This window comes from Balaenoptera physalus (assembly GCF_965194825.1).
Source record: "Balaenoptera physalus genome assembly, chromosome: 8".
Taxonomy (NCBI): domain Eukaryota; kingdom Metazoa; phylum Chordata; class Mammalia; order Artiodactyla; family Balaenopteridae; genus Balaenoptera; species Balaenoptera physalus.
The window spans coordinates 71,777,275-71,795,481 of record NC_138887.1 but is presented as its reverse complement, the minus strand read 5'-3'; the positions used below and the strand labels follow the sequence as shown (position 1 = coordinate 71,795,481).

Genomic DNA, 18,207 nt, shown 5'->3' with positions numbered 1-18,207 from the left:
AATTCTGTTTATCTAGGAATGGCTTAACATCATAAATCTAAATCTTAATATCGCCTTCATTTTTGCTGGATATACAATTGTTTGACAAGGCTTTCTTTCTTTTAATGCTTTGAATACATCATCCAACTGAATTCTAGCCTCCATCTATTTCTGATGAAAAATCAGATGCTGCTCTTATTGAGGATGCCTTGTACTCAGTAAATCATTTCTCTCTTGCTACTTTCAAGATTCTGTCCTTGGTTTTAGCTTTCAGTAGTTTGATTATGATGTGTCTAGTTGTGGGTCTCTTTGAGTTTATCCTACTTGGAATTTGATGAGCTTCTTGATTATGTAGATTTATGTTTTTTGTCAAATTTGGAAATTTTTCAGCCATTATTTCTTCAATATTCTTTCTGTCCCTTTTTCTTCTCTCCTTCTAAGACTCCCATTATGCTGTTGGTATGTTTGATGGTGTCTCATAGGCCTCTCAGTCTCTTCATTTTTCTTCATTCTTTTTCTTTCTGTTCCTCAGTCTAGATGACTTAAATTGACCTACCTTTAAGTTCACAGATCTTTTCTTTTGTTAACTCAAATCTGCTGTTGAGCCCCTTTCATGAATTTTTTATTCTGGTTGTTGTACTTTTCAGCTCCCTAATTTATATTTGGTTCTTTCTTATAATTTCTCTCTCTCTACTGGCATTCTCTATTTGGTGAAACATTATTCTCACACTTTCCTTTAATTCTTAGAAATGATTTCCTTTAGTTCTTTGAACATATTTTAATAGTTGATATAAAGTCTTTGTGAACTTAAAGTCCAACATCTAGCTTCCTCTGGGACAGTTTTTATTGGTTGCTTTTTTTCCTAGCATACAGACCGTACTTTCCTGTTTCGTGTCTCACTTTTTTTTTTTTGCACAAAACTGGACATTTTAAACATAGCAATTTCCAACTTCGAAAATCATATTCCCCGCCCCCCACCAACACAGAGATTGTTATTGCTAGTTGTTATTGATGACGATGACGATGTTTGCTTAGTGACTTTCCTGGACTAATTCTGTGAAGTCTGTATTCTTTTCATGTGCAACTTAGCTTTCATTTGATAATTTTTGCCAGTGTTCTTGTTGCTTTTATGGAGAACTAGATCTTCAGAGGTCCTTACATTCTAGAACTGCTTCCACATGTAGTTTTGATGGCAGAAGATATGGTTATACTAACAAGTAAGAAATGATAAAGCATGTCATTTGTTGAGTTAAAAGAGAGATGCTAAAAAGAAACTTAACAAATACTGACATTTAAATATACACTGAAATGACTTAGCAGTGATACTATGAAATCTATGAAATGGACCAGAGGTTCCCCATAAATTTCTTTTGAGGAACAGTTTATACTCTTAATTCTCTCCTTTTCAATACTTTGATCTAAAACAAGATGTTTTCTTTGCCTCAATTACTTTAATGAAATATGCCATCCTTGACTTTTCTTTATTTCCATTATTTCCCAAATCATCCTCTCTAGTTAGCTATTTTATTCTAAAATAAGCATGACTGTGTGATTCAGCTGCTCATAATTTTATAATAGAGTCCCATCTCTTGGCAACTCATGACCCTCTATGATCTGCCCCCAAAATACTTTCCTAAGCTTTTTTCTCAGCTACCCCATGAATATCCTATACTCCAGCCAAATTCTTGCCCTTTCCCAAATCTACCCTTTGAGCTTTCTTAATTTCCTTTGTCTGGAATACCTTTTTCCAGTTCTAAATAAGCAGAATACTACTGCACCTCTAAAATGAGTCAAACAGCTATCCCCCAACCTCATTATTCCTCTCTTCCCTTCCTCTTCTTTGTGATGACATACATTTCGTTCTTGTAGCTTATTACATACTGCATTATTCTCAGACTGCCCACAGGGCAGTGAACACATTTTTTTGCCTCTGTATTGCCCTTACACATATATACACATATCTCAAGAAACATCTGTGGCATTGAAGAGACACATGAATTTGTCTCTTTCCACCACACATTAATACTTGCCATTTTAAAACAAGAAATAAAAATAAGTACTATCTAACTTGGTAACAAAATCTGAAACTCTAGTTTCACAGGAGAGAAGTTGCTAGGTATTACGTGAAAAAAAGGGGGTCTCATTGTCAATTTTGGTATATGCTGGCTAAATAAAACTAAACAGGTTTCTTTTCCGGAAAACATTTTAGAACCTTTACCCTCTAATATGATCAATCTCCAATTTAGCATTCATTATTTTCCAAACAACTAATCACAGAATTCTTTTTGTAATGAACATCCCAAGGGACTAGTGTTCATTCAGCAGAACACATTTGGAAAATGATAATCTAATTCTTTATTTAAAATAGTATAAGTAAAGTGATCTATTCTTTGCCCCTTTAAATTATCCAAGTTTGTTTTAAACCTAACTGCTGTGTCTTTATTACTTAATCAGGTAGAATTAAGTTCTACTATAAAACAAGAAACCCAAAATGGAACAATAGCTTGAATGTGTGGCAACAGTCCTCTTTAGTATGTATTACAATGACTTAACAGTGCTTGTTAAAACACAGATTGCCAGGCTCCACCCAACCCCAAAGATTCTCATTTAAAAAATCTGGAGTGGAGCTGAGAATTTGCATTTCAAATAAGCCTCCAGGTGATACTGAGGCTGCTGATATAGGGACCACACTCTGATGTAAGGGTTTATTCTCTCAAATAACATGAAATCTTGAGACTAGTACAAAGGATCCAGAATTATTAGGAACATCAGCTCCTTCTAACTTGCTGCTCCATCATCCTAGTTTCATGAGTTTCCTCAAGGTCACCTCATGATCCGAGGAGACTGCTCAAATTCTAACCACCATGTTAACTTCTAGGCAATAGGAAAGGGGTAAGGGTGAAAGGACACATCTCCAAGCTAAGTCAGCCCCTTTTAAGGATCCTTATTTGCAAAAATTTAGTCAAAAAGCTTCAACTAATAGAGAAGATGGTAAATGTAGTCTTTTAACCAAGTACAGTGCCACCCCGAATAAAACTGCTATCTACTACTAAGGAAGAAAGAAAGACTAGATTTTGAATAGGCATCTAGAGACTCTAACATACTACTTTAGTCTACATACGCTTCAATCACCAAGTCCGACAGAACTGCCTAACTGTCATAAATTGGACCCATATGTTTCATCACTGTTTCTTTCCCCTCTGTAGATCTTAGTTTCATCGCTGCTCACCTACTTTATCATAATATCCTTCTGATCAGTCTCCCTACCTCTTATCCTGGTAGTAGGTATAAGACAGATTTTGAGGGAGCTAAAGCTGTTTAAAATTCTTCAATGGCTCCACATTTCCTATAGAATTATAAGGTATGAGCATTTTATTACTTCATATAAAGCCCTCATCTACCTATATGACTATTCCCTATTAAACACACAAACTGTTTCTCCCTTCAGTGCTTTCATCATGCTTTCTCTGCTAGTAAGATACTCTTGATCGTCCTTCACCTTTACTACTCATCCTTTATGATTTAACTAAGGTAGTATCTCCTCCAGAAAGTTTCCATGACACCCCTCTTCCATAAGATGAGTATCCCTCCTGTGTAACCACATAAAAGCTCTGCCCAGAACTATCATTAGATATTCTATACTGTGTTATGAAGATCTGTTTAGATCTCTAACTTTCTCAATAGATTTATGTGCTTTTTAAGTGTAAGAACCACGTTTAACTTATCTTTATATTCCCAAAACTGGGTACAAAGCATATGCCAACTATCATCTGTTAAACAAAAGTATTACCCTTCATAATGAGCTGGCCTACATACTGAAAGTCTGTGTAGGAGCTGTCCAACAATCTAATAACCTTTTTCTATTACAAGTAACATAGTCGGGCTATACAATTTCACAAAGTTCAAAAAGTAACTACAGACAGAAAGTCCTTCCTTCACAACTCTAGTTAAATGAAATTTCAAAGTATACAATTTTTTTGCATAACCAAAAACATCTTTTATTTTCACAACTGGAATACCAAAGACACACCCAACTAGCTCCAGAACACTTCCAGATTTTTTTCTATTTATTTAACCAAACTAAACAAAGTTTTAAAAAGGAACATCTGCAACAACAAAAAAATACTGATCAATCAAATTTGGCTTCACCATATCTTGTCTTTTCCTTATCTTTATCCAAGTTCTCCACCTTTAATTATTCTTCCTCTTTTTTTGGGGTGTATTCAGTATCTTTTTCTGAGTTTGGAGTTGATTTCCCCTTTGGTAGCAAGAAACATTCAGCATTGAAAACTTGCTCAGCAGTCACTGAACTTCTACAATAGATCAAGCTACAGAGGAGGGATTTGACATTATCATCCTGTAAGAAAAAAGATGTTACAAAACAAAAATAAAATCAAAGCAAATGAATGAAAGGACAAACTTGTAATAAGTAAGGAGTATCCAATTCAAAAATACTTTTAATCAATGATACAGAGCTAAAATCAATTTTTCCTATTTAGGTTTTAAAAAATTTTTTACCAATATCAACTGGTTTTTATTGGAAAAGGATTAATCCAGTATTAAAACAATGGAATCAAATTACAGGGAAATGTAAAAGGAAAAAGAAAAGAATCACAACTGAAATTTATCAAAAACAAGTGAAATTCACAAAAAAACCCTGTATATTTTACTTCCCATTTTCCTTCTTTTTTAGGGCTCTAGTCAGAATTTGACACTATGAAAATTTTACACTGAAGCTCCTCTGTCTGGAAGGGTAGCCTAACCTTTACTTCAACTGCTTCTGGTTTCACTTATGAAATGATCTCCTCTTGAAACATTTCTACCACCCCTAACACATTATCATCATTATTACGGATTTTATTATGTACCACAATTTCAAAGAACGTTATTTGTGTTACCACAAGTAAATAACATTATAATGTTCCTCTTCCACTAGTTCCGCCTCCCAAAGTATGCTTTTTTTCTTGCTCCCTATGATGAATCCAATTAGAGCACATTTCACACTGAATAAAACTCACCTATTTATTGGTAGTGTCCTCATTAGACTCTAAGATGCATAAGACCAGAAATCTTAGTTTCTCACTTCATCCCCAACAACAAGCACAGTGTCAGGGATATAGCAGGTATTCAGTATACATTTGCTAACTGAATGAATGCCAATGCTCATACTGAATTCTACAGAATATGTTTTTAAACGTATTTAAAGATAATACCTTTAGTAAGTATAAACTTGACTAAAAATTACAAAATCTACATGAAAAAAACTAGCACACACTCTTGAAAGCCACAAAAACAGATTTAGAACAAATAGAAAATCATATCATGTTCTTGGACAAAAAGGATCTCATCAGTAATGAGCCAATTTTTAAGTTAATTTATAAGCTTTACCTGATTCCAATAACATACAATCAGTTTTTCCCCCTTGGAACTAGATAAGTTAACTGTATAGATCTTTTATAAGAATGATAAGTGAGAACAGACATGAAAGTTCTGATACAGAGTATCAATAAGGAAGAAACTAGCCTTTCCAAGTATTAAAAGATATCATACACTCTGTGAATTAAAGGAATATGGCAAAAGAATACGAATAAACACACCAATGGAACAAAACAGAAAAACTAAAAATACACTCTTGTGAAAATAAAATCTTATTATAAGAAATATGACATTTCTAATGGAAGAAGTGGGTAACTTTTTAATAAAAGGTACCTGGGACAACTGGACCCAATGGAAAAAAATAAGATCAGATCTATTCCTCACACCAAACACCAGGATAATTACAAATGTATCAAAAATCTAAATGTATAAAATAAAATTATCTAATTACTAGGAAAAAAGTCTTCTCAATTCCCAAAAGTAACTATAGACAAAAAATTTCTACCTTAAGGTTATCCCTCTTGCAAATTATAAAATATTGTAAAATTATAAAACACAGCTAAAGAACAAAAACAAAAGCAATCTCTAAATGTCAAAACCAAAATTAAACAAATGAACTATGTGTCAGGTAACATAATCACACAGAAAATTATTTTAACTGACTTTAAAACAAGTATTTTGGCTATACAATCGTAGTGGGATAAGGATCTTGTGAGATACATCCTAAAGAAAGACCTTCAAAGAAATGTTAAAGTGTACTCAATAACCTTACTGTTTCTAATAATATCACTGTTATTTTCAAACTATCAAATTTATTTCAAGATGAAGCAATTACGTAATTGTTAATATCATAAAAATGAATATTAGTATAAAAGGAAAGAGGAAATTTGTAATTAAAATTAAGTAAAAAGCCTATAATCTTGAATTTTATTTGGAAATACCTATACAAAATATGTACTCATTTTTCTTTTTCTAAAAAAAAAAAATGAACTTCCAATAACAATGAACAACCTTTGCAACCCATATTTTTGTCTCTAAATTTCCTGCTAAAAGGATCCCAGGTTCCTTGGGAAAATGGCTAATTCCAGTTATTGGGCAAAGAATGTACAAGATAATAAGGGACATCTTATGCAAAAAGCAAGTTATAAAAGACAATTCAATTTGTGACAAAGGTCACAGGATCCATCTTGAATAGGGTTCTCAACAAATTAGAATTTGAGCAAAATACTTTTTTAAATGACTTCAACAAATTAAGACACATTAAAATGTTTAAATCCACAAGATTATAATCATACCATTAAAACAAAATTTTAAAATTTGATTGATACCTTTTAGAGGTTGCCAAGACACCAACTAATTTTTCTTAAAATTTCTTTCCCTGAACGAACTAAAATGTAGGGTAACCCAATAATTGTTGAGACAAAGTTTATCAAAACATTTCAATTAATAAACACAGATGCAATAACAGAACTGGAAAATCACCAGTATTCAACAAAACAAAGTATCTAGAGGAGCATCACTAAATGATGCTAAAATTACTAGGCAGTGAATGGAAAAATTAAATAATGAATGGAACATTTAAGAGATAATGAATGAAACGGTTTAAGAGATCTTTGAGATAATATGAAGCATACCAACATTTGCATTATAGGAGTCCCAGAAAAAAAGAGAAAGTGAAATGAGTTGACAATGTATTTGATGAAATTATGGCTGAATACGTCTCAAACCTGAAGAAGGAAACAGATATCCAGGTACAGGAAACACAGAGGGTCCCAAACAAAATGAACCCAAACAGACTCATACCAAGAGGTATCATAATTAAAATGTCAAAAGCAAAAGAGAAAGAATTATAAAGGCAACAAGAGAAAAAGAAAGCATCACATATGAGGGAACCCACATAAGACTATCAGCTTATTTTTCTGTAGAAATTTTTCAGGCCAGAAGGGAGTGCAATAGCATATTCAGAGTAATGAAAGGGGAAAACCTTGAACCTAGGATACTCTACCCAGCAAGATTATCATTTAGAATTGAGGGAGAGATAAAGAACTTCTCAGACAAGAAAAGCTAACAGTTCATAGCTTAAAGAGTTTCCTCTAAATGGAAGAGAAAAGGCTGTAACAAGAAGAAAGAATCTACAGGAAAGGAAAAATCCCATTAGTAAAGGCAAATATATAGTAAAGGCTGGGGATAAACCACTTAAGCTGGTAAAAAGATTAAAAGACAAAAAATTCTAAAATCAACTGTAACTACAGAGAGTTAAGGGATAAACACAAAGATGTAAAATATGACATAAAACATACAAAATGCAGGGGAGGGGAGTAAAAATATAGATCTTTTAGAACCTGTTTGAACTTAAATAACTACCGGTTTAAAACAAGTAGATATAGTTATAGGTCAGCATATATGTACACCATGGTAACCACAAATCAAAAACCTTCAACAGATACACAAAAACTAGAAAGAAAGAAACACAAGCAAACTAGTAAAGAAAATCATCAAACCATAAGGGAAGAAACAAAAAGAGAAGAAATAAACAGAAAAGAACTGCAAAAATAACCAGAAAAAAAGTAACAAAATGGCAATAAGTACATACCTATCAATAATTATTTGAAATGTCAATGGACTAAATGCTCCAATCAAAAGACACAGGGTAGCTGATTGGATAAAAATTAAGGCCCATCTGTATACTGCTTACACAGAACTCACTTCAGAGCTAAAGAAGCACACAGACTGAAAGTAAGTGGATGGAAAAACGGTATTTTGTGCAAATGGAAACAACAAAAAAACTGGTGGTAGTAACTCTCATATCAGACAAAATAGACTTTAAAACAAACTCTGTAACAAAAGACAAAGAAAAGCATTAAAGGGATAAATAAAAAAAAGAGGATATTACACTCATTAACATATATGCACCCAATACAGGAGCACCTAAATATATAAGGCAAATATGCATAACGGGAGAAACTGACAACAATACAGTAATAGTAGGGTACTTTAACACCCCACTTACATCAATGGACAGATAGATCATCCAAACAGAAAACCAAGAAGGCCACAGTGGTCTTACATGACACAATATACCAGTTAGACTTAATAAATATCTCCAGAACATTCCATCCAAAATCACCAAAATACATGCTTTTCAAATGCACATGGAACATTCTCCAGGACAGATCACATGCTAGGCCACAAAACAAGTCTCGACAAATTTAAGAGTTCATAAATTATATCTAGCAGTTCTTCTAATCACAAAAGAAACTAGAAAAAAATTACAGAAAAAAAAATGGGAAGAGTACAAATATATGCAAACTAAACAACACGCTACTAAAAAACCAAGGAATAAAAGAGGAAATCAAAAAATAACTCGAGAGAACTGAAAATGGAAACACAACTTTCCAAAATCTATGGGATGTAACAAAAGCAGTTCTAAGAGGGACACTTATGGCAATGAAGACCTACCTCAGGTAACAAGAAAAATCTCAAACAACCTAACCTACAATCTAAAGGAATTAGAAAAAGAACAAATGAAGCTCAAAGTCAGCAGAGGAAGGAAGTAATAAATATCGGAGAGAGAATAAATAAAATTAAAAAATAATTAATGAAACCAAGAGATGGTTTTTTGAAAAGATAAACAAAACTGACAAACCTTAAGCCAGGTACATGAAGAAGAAAAGGGAGAGGCCCCAAATGAGAAGTGAAAGAGGAGAAAAAACAACCAATACCATAGAGATACAAAAACAACAGAATACTACAAACAGTTTTATGCCAGTAAATTGGACAACTAGAAGAAATGGGCAAATATCTAGAAACATAAAACCTAGGAAGACTGAGTTGGGAAGAAATAGATAATCTGAACAGACTAATCACCAGGAGTGAAACTGAAACTGTAATTTAAAAAACTCCCCATATACAAAAATCCAGGAGCAGACAGCTTCACAGGTGAATTCCACCAAACATACAAAGAAGAGGTAATACCTGTCCTTCTCAAAGTATTCCAAAAACTTGAAGAGGATGGAACACTCCCAAATTCATTCTACAAGGCCACCACTGCCTTGATACCAAAACCAGACAAACACTCCATGAAAAAAGAAAATTTCAGGCCAATATCTCTGATGAATAGAGATGCAAATATCCTCAATAAAATACTAGCAAACCAAATCCAACAATAAAAAGGATCATATACTGTAATCAAGATGGATTTATTCCAGGTATGCAAGGATGGTTCAATATTTACAAATCAATCATTATGATACACCAGATTAACAAAAGGAAGGATAAAAATCACATGATCATCTCAGACACAGATAAAGCAAGCATTTGACAAAAATTCAACATCCATTCAGGATAAAAACTCTCATCAGAGTTTGTACAGAGGGAGCATATCTCAACGTAATAAAGGCCATTTATGACAAATCCACAGCTAACATCATACTCAATAGTGAAAAGCTGAAAGCCTTTCTTCTAAAATCAGGAACAAGACAAGGATGACCACTCTCACCACTTCTATTTACAACAGTATTGGGAGTCCTATCCATAGTAATCAGACAAGATAAAGAAATAAAAAACATATAAATTGGAAGGGAAGAAATAAAACTGTCACTATTTGCAAATGACATAATACTATATATACAAAACCCTAAAGTCTCCACCAAGAAACTATTAGAACTAATAAAGGAATTCATTAAAGTTGAAAAATTCAGGATTAATATATAGAAATCTGTTTATTTTCTACACACTAGTAATGAAGTATCAGAAAGATAAAGCAAGAGAACAATCCCATTTAAAATCACATCAGCGACTTCCCTGGTGGTCCAGTGGTAAAGAATCGCCTTACAATGCAGGGGATGAGGGTCAGGGAACAAAGATCCCACATGCCACGGGGCAACTAAGCCCGCGCGCCACAACTACTGAGCTTGTATGCCTCAACTAGAGAGCCTGCATGCTGCAAACTACAGAGCCCATGCACTCTGGAACCCACGCACCAAAACAAGAGAGAAGGCCACACGTCACAACAAAAGATCTCGCATGCCTCAACAAAGATCCCATGTGCTGCAACTAAGACCCGACGCAGCCAAAAATAATAAAATAAATAAATAAATAAATAATCTTTTTAAAATAAATAAATAAAATCACATCAAAAAGAATGAAATACCTTGAAATAACCTTAACCAAGGAGGTGAAAGACCTATACTCTGAAAACTATAAAACTCTGATGAAGGAATCTGAAAATAATACAAAGAAGTGGAAAGATATACTATGTTTTTGGACTGTAAAAATTAATATTGTTAAAATGACCATACTACCTAAAGCAATCTAGAGATTTAATATAATCCCTATCAAAGCACCTATGACATATTTCACAGAAATAGAACAAATAATCCTAAAATTTATGTGGAACCAGAGGATAACCCAAATTGCCAAAGCAATCTTGAGAAAAAAGAACAAAGCTGGAAGTATCACACTCCCTGACTTCAGACTATACTACAAAGCCACAGTAATCAAAACAGCATGATAATGGCACAAAAAACAAAGACATAGGTCAATGGAATAGAATAGAGAGCCCAGAAATAAACCCATGCACCTATGATCAATTAATCTACAAAGGAGGCAAAAAAGAATACAACAGAGAAAAGACAGTCTCTTCAATAAGTGGTGCTGGAAAACTGGTCAGCTACATGTAAAAGAATGAAATTAGAACATTCTCTAATACCATATACAAAAATAAATTCAAAATGGATTAAAGACCTAAATGTAAGACCCGAAATCATTAAACTCCTAGGGGAAAACATAGGCAGAACATTCTGTGACATAAACCCTAGCAATATGTTTTTTGGGTCTATCTCCTAAAGCAAAGGAGATAAAAGCAAAAATAAGCAAACAGGACCTAATTAAACTTAAAAGCTTTTGCATAGCAGAGGAAATCATTGACAAAATAAAAAGACAACCTACTTAATGAGAGAAAATATTTACAAATGATATGACAGATAAGGGGTTAACATCCAAAATAAATAAACAGCTCATACATCTCAACATCAAAAAAACAAACCCATTTTAAAAACGGGCAGAAGACCTGAAAAGACCTATTTCCAGAGAAGACATACAGATGGCCAACAGGCACATGAAAAGCTGCTCAACATCACTAATCATCAGAGTAATGCAAATGAAAACGAGACATCACCTCACACCCATCAGAATGGCCATCATCAAAAAGAACACAAATAACAAATGCTGGAGAGGGTGTAGAGAAAAGGGAACCCTCCTACACTGTTGGTGGGAGGGTAAATTGGCACAGCCACTGTGCAAAACAGTATGGAGGTTCCTCAGAAAACTAAAAATAGAACTACCATATGATCTAGCAATTCCATTCCTGTGTATATATACAAAAAGAAAATGAAAACAATTCAAAAAGATACATGCACCCCAATGTTCGTAGCAGCATTATTTACAATTGCCAATATATGGAAGCAACATAAATGCCCACTAACATATGAATGGATAAAGAAGATGTGGTATATATATTCAATGGAATATTACTCAGCCATAAAAAATAATGAAATTTTGCCATTTGCAATAACATGGATGGACTTGGAGGGTATTATGCTAAGTGAAACAAGTCAGACAGAGAAAGACAAATACTGTATGATATCACTTATATGTAGAATCTAAAAAAATAAATTAGTGAATATAAGAAAAAAGAAACAGAATCACACATATAGAGAATAAACTAGTAGTTACGTTTATTGGAGAGGGGAGGGAGGAGGGGTAGGATATGGGTAGGGAACTCGGAGTTACAAACTACTATGTATAAAATACATAAGCTACAAGATATATTGTACAACACAGGAAATATGGCCAATATTTTATAATAGCTATACATGGAACATAACCTTTAAAAATTGTGAATCACTATGTTGTACACCTGAAAACTCATATAATACTGTACATCAAATATACTTCAATAAAAAAATAAAGTGAAAATGCAACCCACAGAATGGGAGAAAATATTTGCAAATCATCTACCTAATAAAGGACTTGTATTTAGAATATAAGGAACTCTTACAACTCAGTAATATAAAGATAACCCAATTTAAAAATGATCAAAAGTTCTGAATACACATTTCACCAAGAAATATATATATATATACAAACGGCCAATAAGGAAATGAAAAGATGCTCAACATCGTTAATCATCAGGGAAATGCAAATTGAAACTACAACGAGATATTACTTCACACCTACTAAGATGGCTAGAAGCAAAAAGTCAGGTAAAAAACAAGTGTTGGGGAGGATAAAAACTTGGAATCTTGCCGGATACACTGCTGATGGAAATTTAAAATGGCTGCAGCCACTTTGGGAAACAGTCCGGCAGTTCCTCAAACAACTAAACACAGAGTTACAGTTTGACCCAGAAATTCCACTCTGAGGTACATACCCAAGAGAAATGAAAACATATGTCCGCAGAGAAACCTGTATACCAATGTTTACAGCAGCATTATTCGTAATAGCCAAAAGGTAGAAACAACCCAAATGTCTATCAACAGACAAAAGGATAAATAAAATGTGGTAAATCCACACAATGGAATATTATTCAGCCATTAAAAGGAGTAAGTACTGATACACACGAAAACTTGGATAAACCTTGAAAACATTATGCTAAATTAATGAAGCCAATCATAAAAGTTTACATATCATATGATTCCATTCATATGTATGTCGAGAATAGAAAAAATGTGGAGAGACAAATAGTATGTTAGCAGTCATTTAGGACTGGTGTGGCTGGATAGTGACATAGAGTGTCCATAACTAAGGAATATGGAATTTCTTTTTGAGGTAATGAAAATGTTCTAAAACTGACTGTGGTGATAGTTTGCATGCATCTTTCAATATACTAAAAATCATTGAGTTGTAAACTTTAAATGGGTGAACTGTAAGGTGTTTAAGTTATTTCTCAATAAAGCTATTTAAAAATGATTATAAAACTTTACTGAAAGACATGCCATATTTCATTTAACATAAGGGACACTAAAACACTAAGGAATTAAAATACTCCCAATAAAACTATGAACCATGATAAAAAGACTTCGATTATGAGAAATAGCCCAACTTCAGAGAAAATAAATTGTTTTAAAAAATAGTAATACTGGGACTTGCCTGGTGGCTCAGTGGTTAAGAATCCACCTGCCAATGGAGGGGACACGGGTTCGGGACCTGGTCCAGGAAGATCCCATATGCTGCGAAGCAACTAAGCCCATGTGCCACAACTACTGAGCCTGTGCTCCTAGAGCCCGCAAGCCACAACTACTGAAGCCCGCATGCCTAGAGCCCATGCTCTGCAACAGGAGAAGTCACTGCAATGAGAAGCGCACGCACCGCAACAAAGAGTAGCCCCTGCTCACCACAACTAAAGAAAGCCAGAGCACAGCAACAAAGACCCAACGCAGCCAAAATAAATAAATACATAAACGTTCCTTTAAAAAAAAATAATAATAATATTGTATTTATATTTGAAAGTTCCTAGGAGAGTAGATCTTAAAAGTTCTCATCACACACACAAAAAAAATTTTGTAACTATTATGGTCATAGATGTTAACTAGACTTAGACCATGGTGAGCATTTTCACAATGTATATAAATATTGAACCATTATGTTGAATGCTTAAAGCTAATATAATGTTATATGTTAATTATACCCCAATTTTTAAAAATGAAAAAAAGAATCAATTTTTGCTACATGATATATGCACCTTTGAATATAATTAAAACTACTTATGAAATTATTTAGAACAAAAAATATTAGTAATCATAATAAAATCTATCTTACAATCAATACAATAAAAAGTAAAATAATAATGTCCTAAACAAATGGAAAGCTATTATTTTCCCAATCACAAAAATAGTGTATCATTAAGATAGCAACTCTCCTTCAAATTAACCTATAAATTCAATATACTTTCAAAGTCTCAACAGTGTTTTTCAGAAGACTTATTAACAAGTTGGTGCCAAATTTCACATGGAAAAATAAAGTGACAGGAATAGTCAAGGCAATGTTAAAGAAAAATGTGAGGAAGGAAAGCAAATGCCCTCTACAAAGATACAGCATTTAAAATAGTGTAGTGCCAGCACAGGGATCAATAGTCAAAGAACAGAATAGGCCCAAAATAGATTCATGAATACATGGAAATTTGATACAGCATAGACTGGCATTATTAATCAGTGGGAAATGACTGATTATTGAATAAATGGTGCTGGGTCAACTATTTATCCACATATAATAAGATAAAATTAGATCCTTAACTTCGTATCATACACAAAAATTGATTTGAGAAGGATTAAAAATACAAACGGGAAATGGAGGGAAAAGGCAGGTCCAAGAAATAGCAGATGAAGATCATTTAACCAGAAAAAATATAATAAAGCAAGATTCATTCATTCAAAAATATTTATTAAGGTCCTACTATGTGTAAAGCACTGCTACAGACACTGGGGATACAATGCTGCATAACACAAAGTCCCTGCTTTATTGAGCTTACAGACCAAATATAAATTTTTTAAAAACTTAATGAAACAATCTATTTTTAAAAGGATACATACACAGACTTTTATAGAAAGAGTCACAAACTAGCAATAACAAGTGTTTCTAGGGAAGGGACTTGGATAGCTGACGGAATACGAATAGAGAGATTTCTAACAGCATGTGCTTCCTCTTGTAACTCTTGAATTTTGCATCATACACGTTATGTGAAGGAACAACTATTTGAAGGAACTAACCTTATAATAAATCTAAGAGTTGTACAATAGTGAAATGGGTTTCTCCAAACTTAAAGGTATTTAAGCAGAGAATGAAGGCCATCTGTTAGGGATATTATTGAAGAAATTCTCCCAGGGGGCTGGGGACAAGTGAATTAATTATCCTCTAATACCTCTTTCATTGCATAATTCCATGATTTCTCTCCATTTGTGACATGGGCCCTGCTATGTCCAGACAAGAGCTCCCTCATTTGTTTGATAACTATGTGTGAGCACAAAATGTGGGTAAAGACAACACCATTCCCAGCACTAATGGCTGCCTCAGATAGAAGCAAATACTGCACATGCCAAGTATTCTTCTAACTTAATGTCCACACATAGCTACCCACATTAAAGAGAGACTTCTTGTGTTTATTCATCTTCCTTACACATACACCTAGCAGAGTGTCTAGCACATGGCTGACAGATTACAACCTGTCGTAGGCAGACCCCTAAGATGTCCTCCAGTCAGCCCTACTTCCCAGTATTCATTTTGTTACATTATCCCAGCCCTTCGAGTATAGGCTTGACCTAGTGAAATGCCTCTAACAAAGAGAAAAAGTGATGGATATCACATCCATAAGTTGGTTATGAAAAACTGTGACTTATGTCTAACTAACAGACTCTTTTCTACTGCTTTCTCTGCTTATGCACTTTGATGAGAAAAGTTGCCATGATGGAAATACGGCAACCTCTGGTCAACAACTAGAGAGAAACTAATTCTGCCAACAACTATGTGAGCCTGGAAACAGATCCTTCCTCAGTCGACCTTTAAGATAACTACAGCCCACCCAACAACTTGACTGCAGCCTATGAAAGGACATGAAGTAGAGGATCCAAATAAGCTGCACTCAGACTCCTGGCTCACAAACTTTTAAGACAATAAATGTGTGTTAAATCACTAAGTTTCCGGATAATTTGTTACAGGGTAATTTTTCTATCAAACCTGAAAGAACGTGAGTTTCAAGTGTTCGCTTTGGGTGAAGCTGTAACCTCTAACTGTTATTTTTCTAATGGCAAAAACTCTGTATCATACGCTTTTCAAAAATGTAAAACGTTATCAACCTTCTTCGTTATCCCATTCTATAGAGATGGCCAGTAGGTGTAATGAATAGTTTCATAATCTCCCAAAAGTTGTCTCCAATGTTTTTTACTACTGCCCAAGAAGTGGGGCAAAACTCCTTAATAATCATTCCTAATGTGTGTTTAAAAATTAATTTCATGGGCTTCCCTGGTGGCGCAGTGGTTAAGAATCCTCCTGCCAGGGCAGGGGTCACGGATTCGAGCCCTGGTCCGGGAAGATCCCACATGCCACAGAGCAACTAAGCCCGTGTGCCACAACTACTGAGCTTGCACTCTAGAGTCTGTGAGCCACAACTACTGAAGCCGGCGTGCCTAGAGCCTGCACACCGCAATGAAGAGTAGCCCCCACTCACCACAACTAGAGAAAGCCCGCATGCAGCAATGAGGACCCAATGCAGACAAAAATAAAGTAAATAAAATAAATAGATATATTTAAAAAATTAATTTCATGGGATAATAGTAGGTACTACAAAACAAAAAAATTTTTCGGTCAAATAAGAGACCATATAGAGTTAAACAAAACTGTGTGTGTTCCTTCATTGCAGTTCAAACTACCAAAAGAATATGAGGTCATGTCAGCTGGAAGGAAGAAATAAAACTGTCTTCGTTCATAGATGGCATGACTGTCTACGTAGAAAATATGAAAGCATCAAAAAAACACCTAGAACTAGTTCAGTGATTATAGAAAATTTGTAGGCTATAAGGTTAATATACAAAATTCAATCATTTTCCTATATACCAGCAATGAACAAGTAGAATTTGAATTTAAAAACACACCATTTATATTCATACCCTCCAATATTAAATACTTGAGTAGAAATCTAACAAAATATGTACAGGATCTATTTGAGAAAAAAATTATAAAACTCTGATGAAAGACATTAAAGAACTAAATAAATGGTTATTCCATGCTCATGGAAAAAAAACCAATATTGTCAAGATATCAATTCTTCCCAACTTCATCTATAGATTCAATGCAATCTCAATCAAAATCCCAGCAAGTCATTTTGTGGGTATCAACAAAATGATTCTAATGTTTACACTGAGGCAAAAGCCCCAGAATAGCCAATACAAAATTAAAGGAAAAGAATAAAGTTAAAGGACTGTTACTACCCAACTTCAAAACTCACTGTAAAGCTACAGTAGTCAAGACTATGTGGTATTAGTAAAAGAATAAACAAATAGATCAGTGGAACAAAACAGATCCACATAAATATAGACAACTGATCTTTGACAAAGGAGAAAGGGCAATACAACGAAGAAGATAGTCTTTTCAACAAATGGTACTGGAACAACTGGACATCCACATGCAAAAAAATGAATCTAGACACAGATCTTATACCTGTCACAATAATTAACTCAAAAAGGATCACAGACCTAAATGTCAAATGCAAAACTATAAAACTCCTAGAAAACACAGGAGAAAATATAGATGAAACTGGGTTTTGCAACGATTTTCAAGATACAACACCAAAAGCACAATCCATGAAAGGAAAGAATAAACTGGACTGCATTAAAATTTAAAATTTGTTCTGCAAAAGACACATTCAAGAAAATTAGAAGACAACCACAGATTGTGAGAAAATATCTGCAAAAGACGTATCTGATAAAAGACTGTTATTCAAAATATACAGAGAACTCTTAAAACTCAACAATAAGAAAACATGATTAAAAAATGCGCCAAAGACCTTGCCAAATACCTCACCAAAGAAGATATACAGATGGCAAATAAGCATATGAAAAGATGCTCCACATCACATGTCACCAGGGAAAAGTAAATTCAAGCAATGAGATACTAGTACACATCTATAAGAATGGCCACAATCCAAAACACTGACTGAATGCTAGTAAGGCTGTGGAGCAACAGGAGCACTTATTCATTGCTAGTGGCAATCAAAAATGGTACAGCTTAGAAGACAGTTTGGCAATTTCTTTAAAAACTAAACTATTTAAATATATTATTACCATACAATCCAGCAACTGG

The 18,207-nt window shown here is 34.0% G+C and overlaps 1 protein-coding gene across 1 annotated transcript in view; it reads right to left on the bottom strand.

The window, feature by feature from the left end:
* Positions 1-478: 478 nt before the first annotated feature.
* Positions 479-18,207, bottom strand: part of STK31 (serine/threonine kinase 31) — a 91,858-nt gene continuing 74,129 nt past the window's right edge. The window contains 2 exon segments of the mRNA XM_082472203.1: positions 479-4,174; positions 4,178-4,336. Coding sequence (XP_082328329.1) covers positions 4,109-4,174; positions 4,178-4,336 — 225 coding nt within the window. The 3' untranslated portion in view covers positions 479-4,108.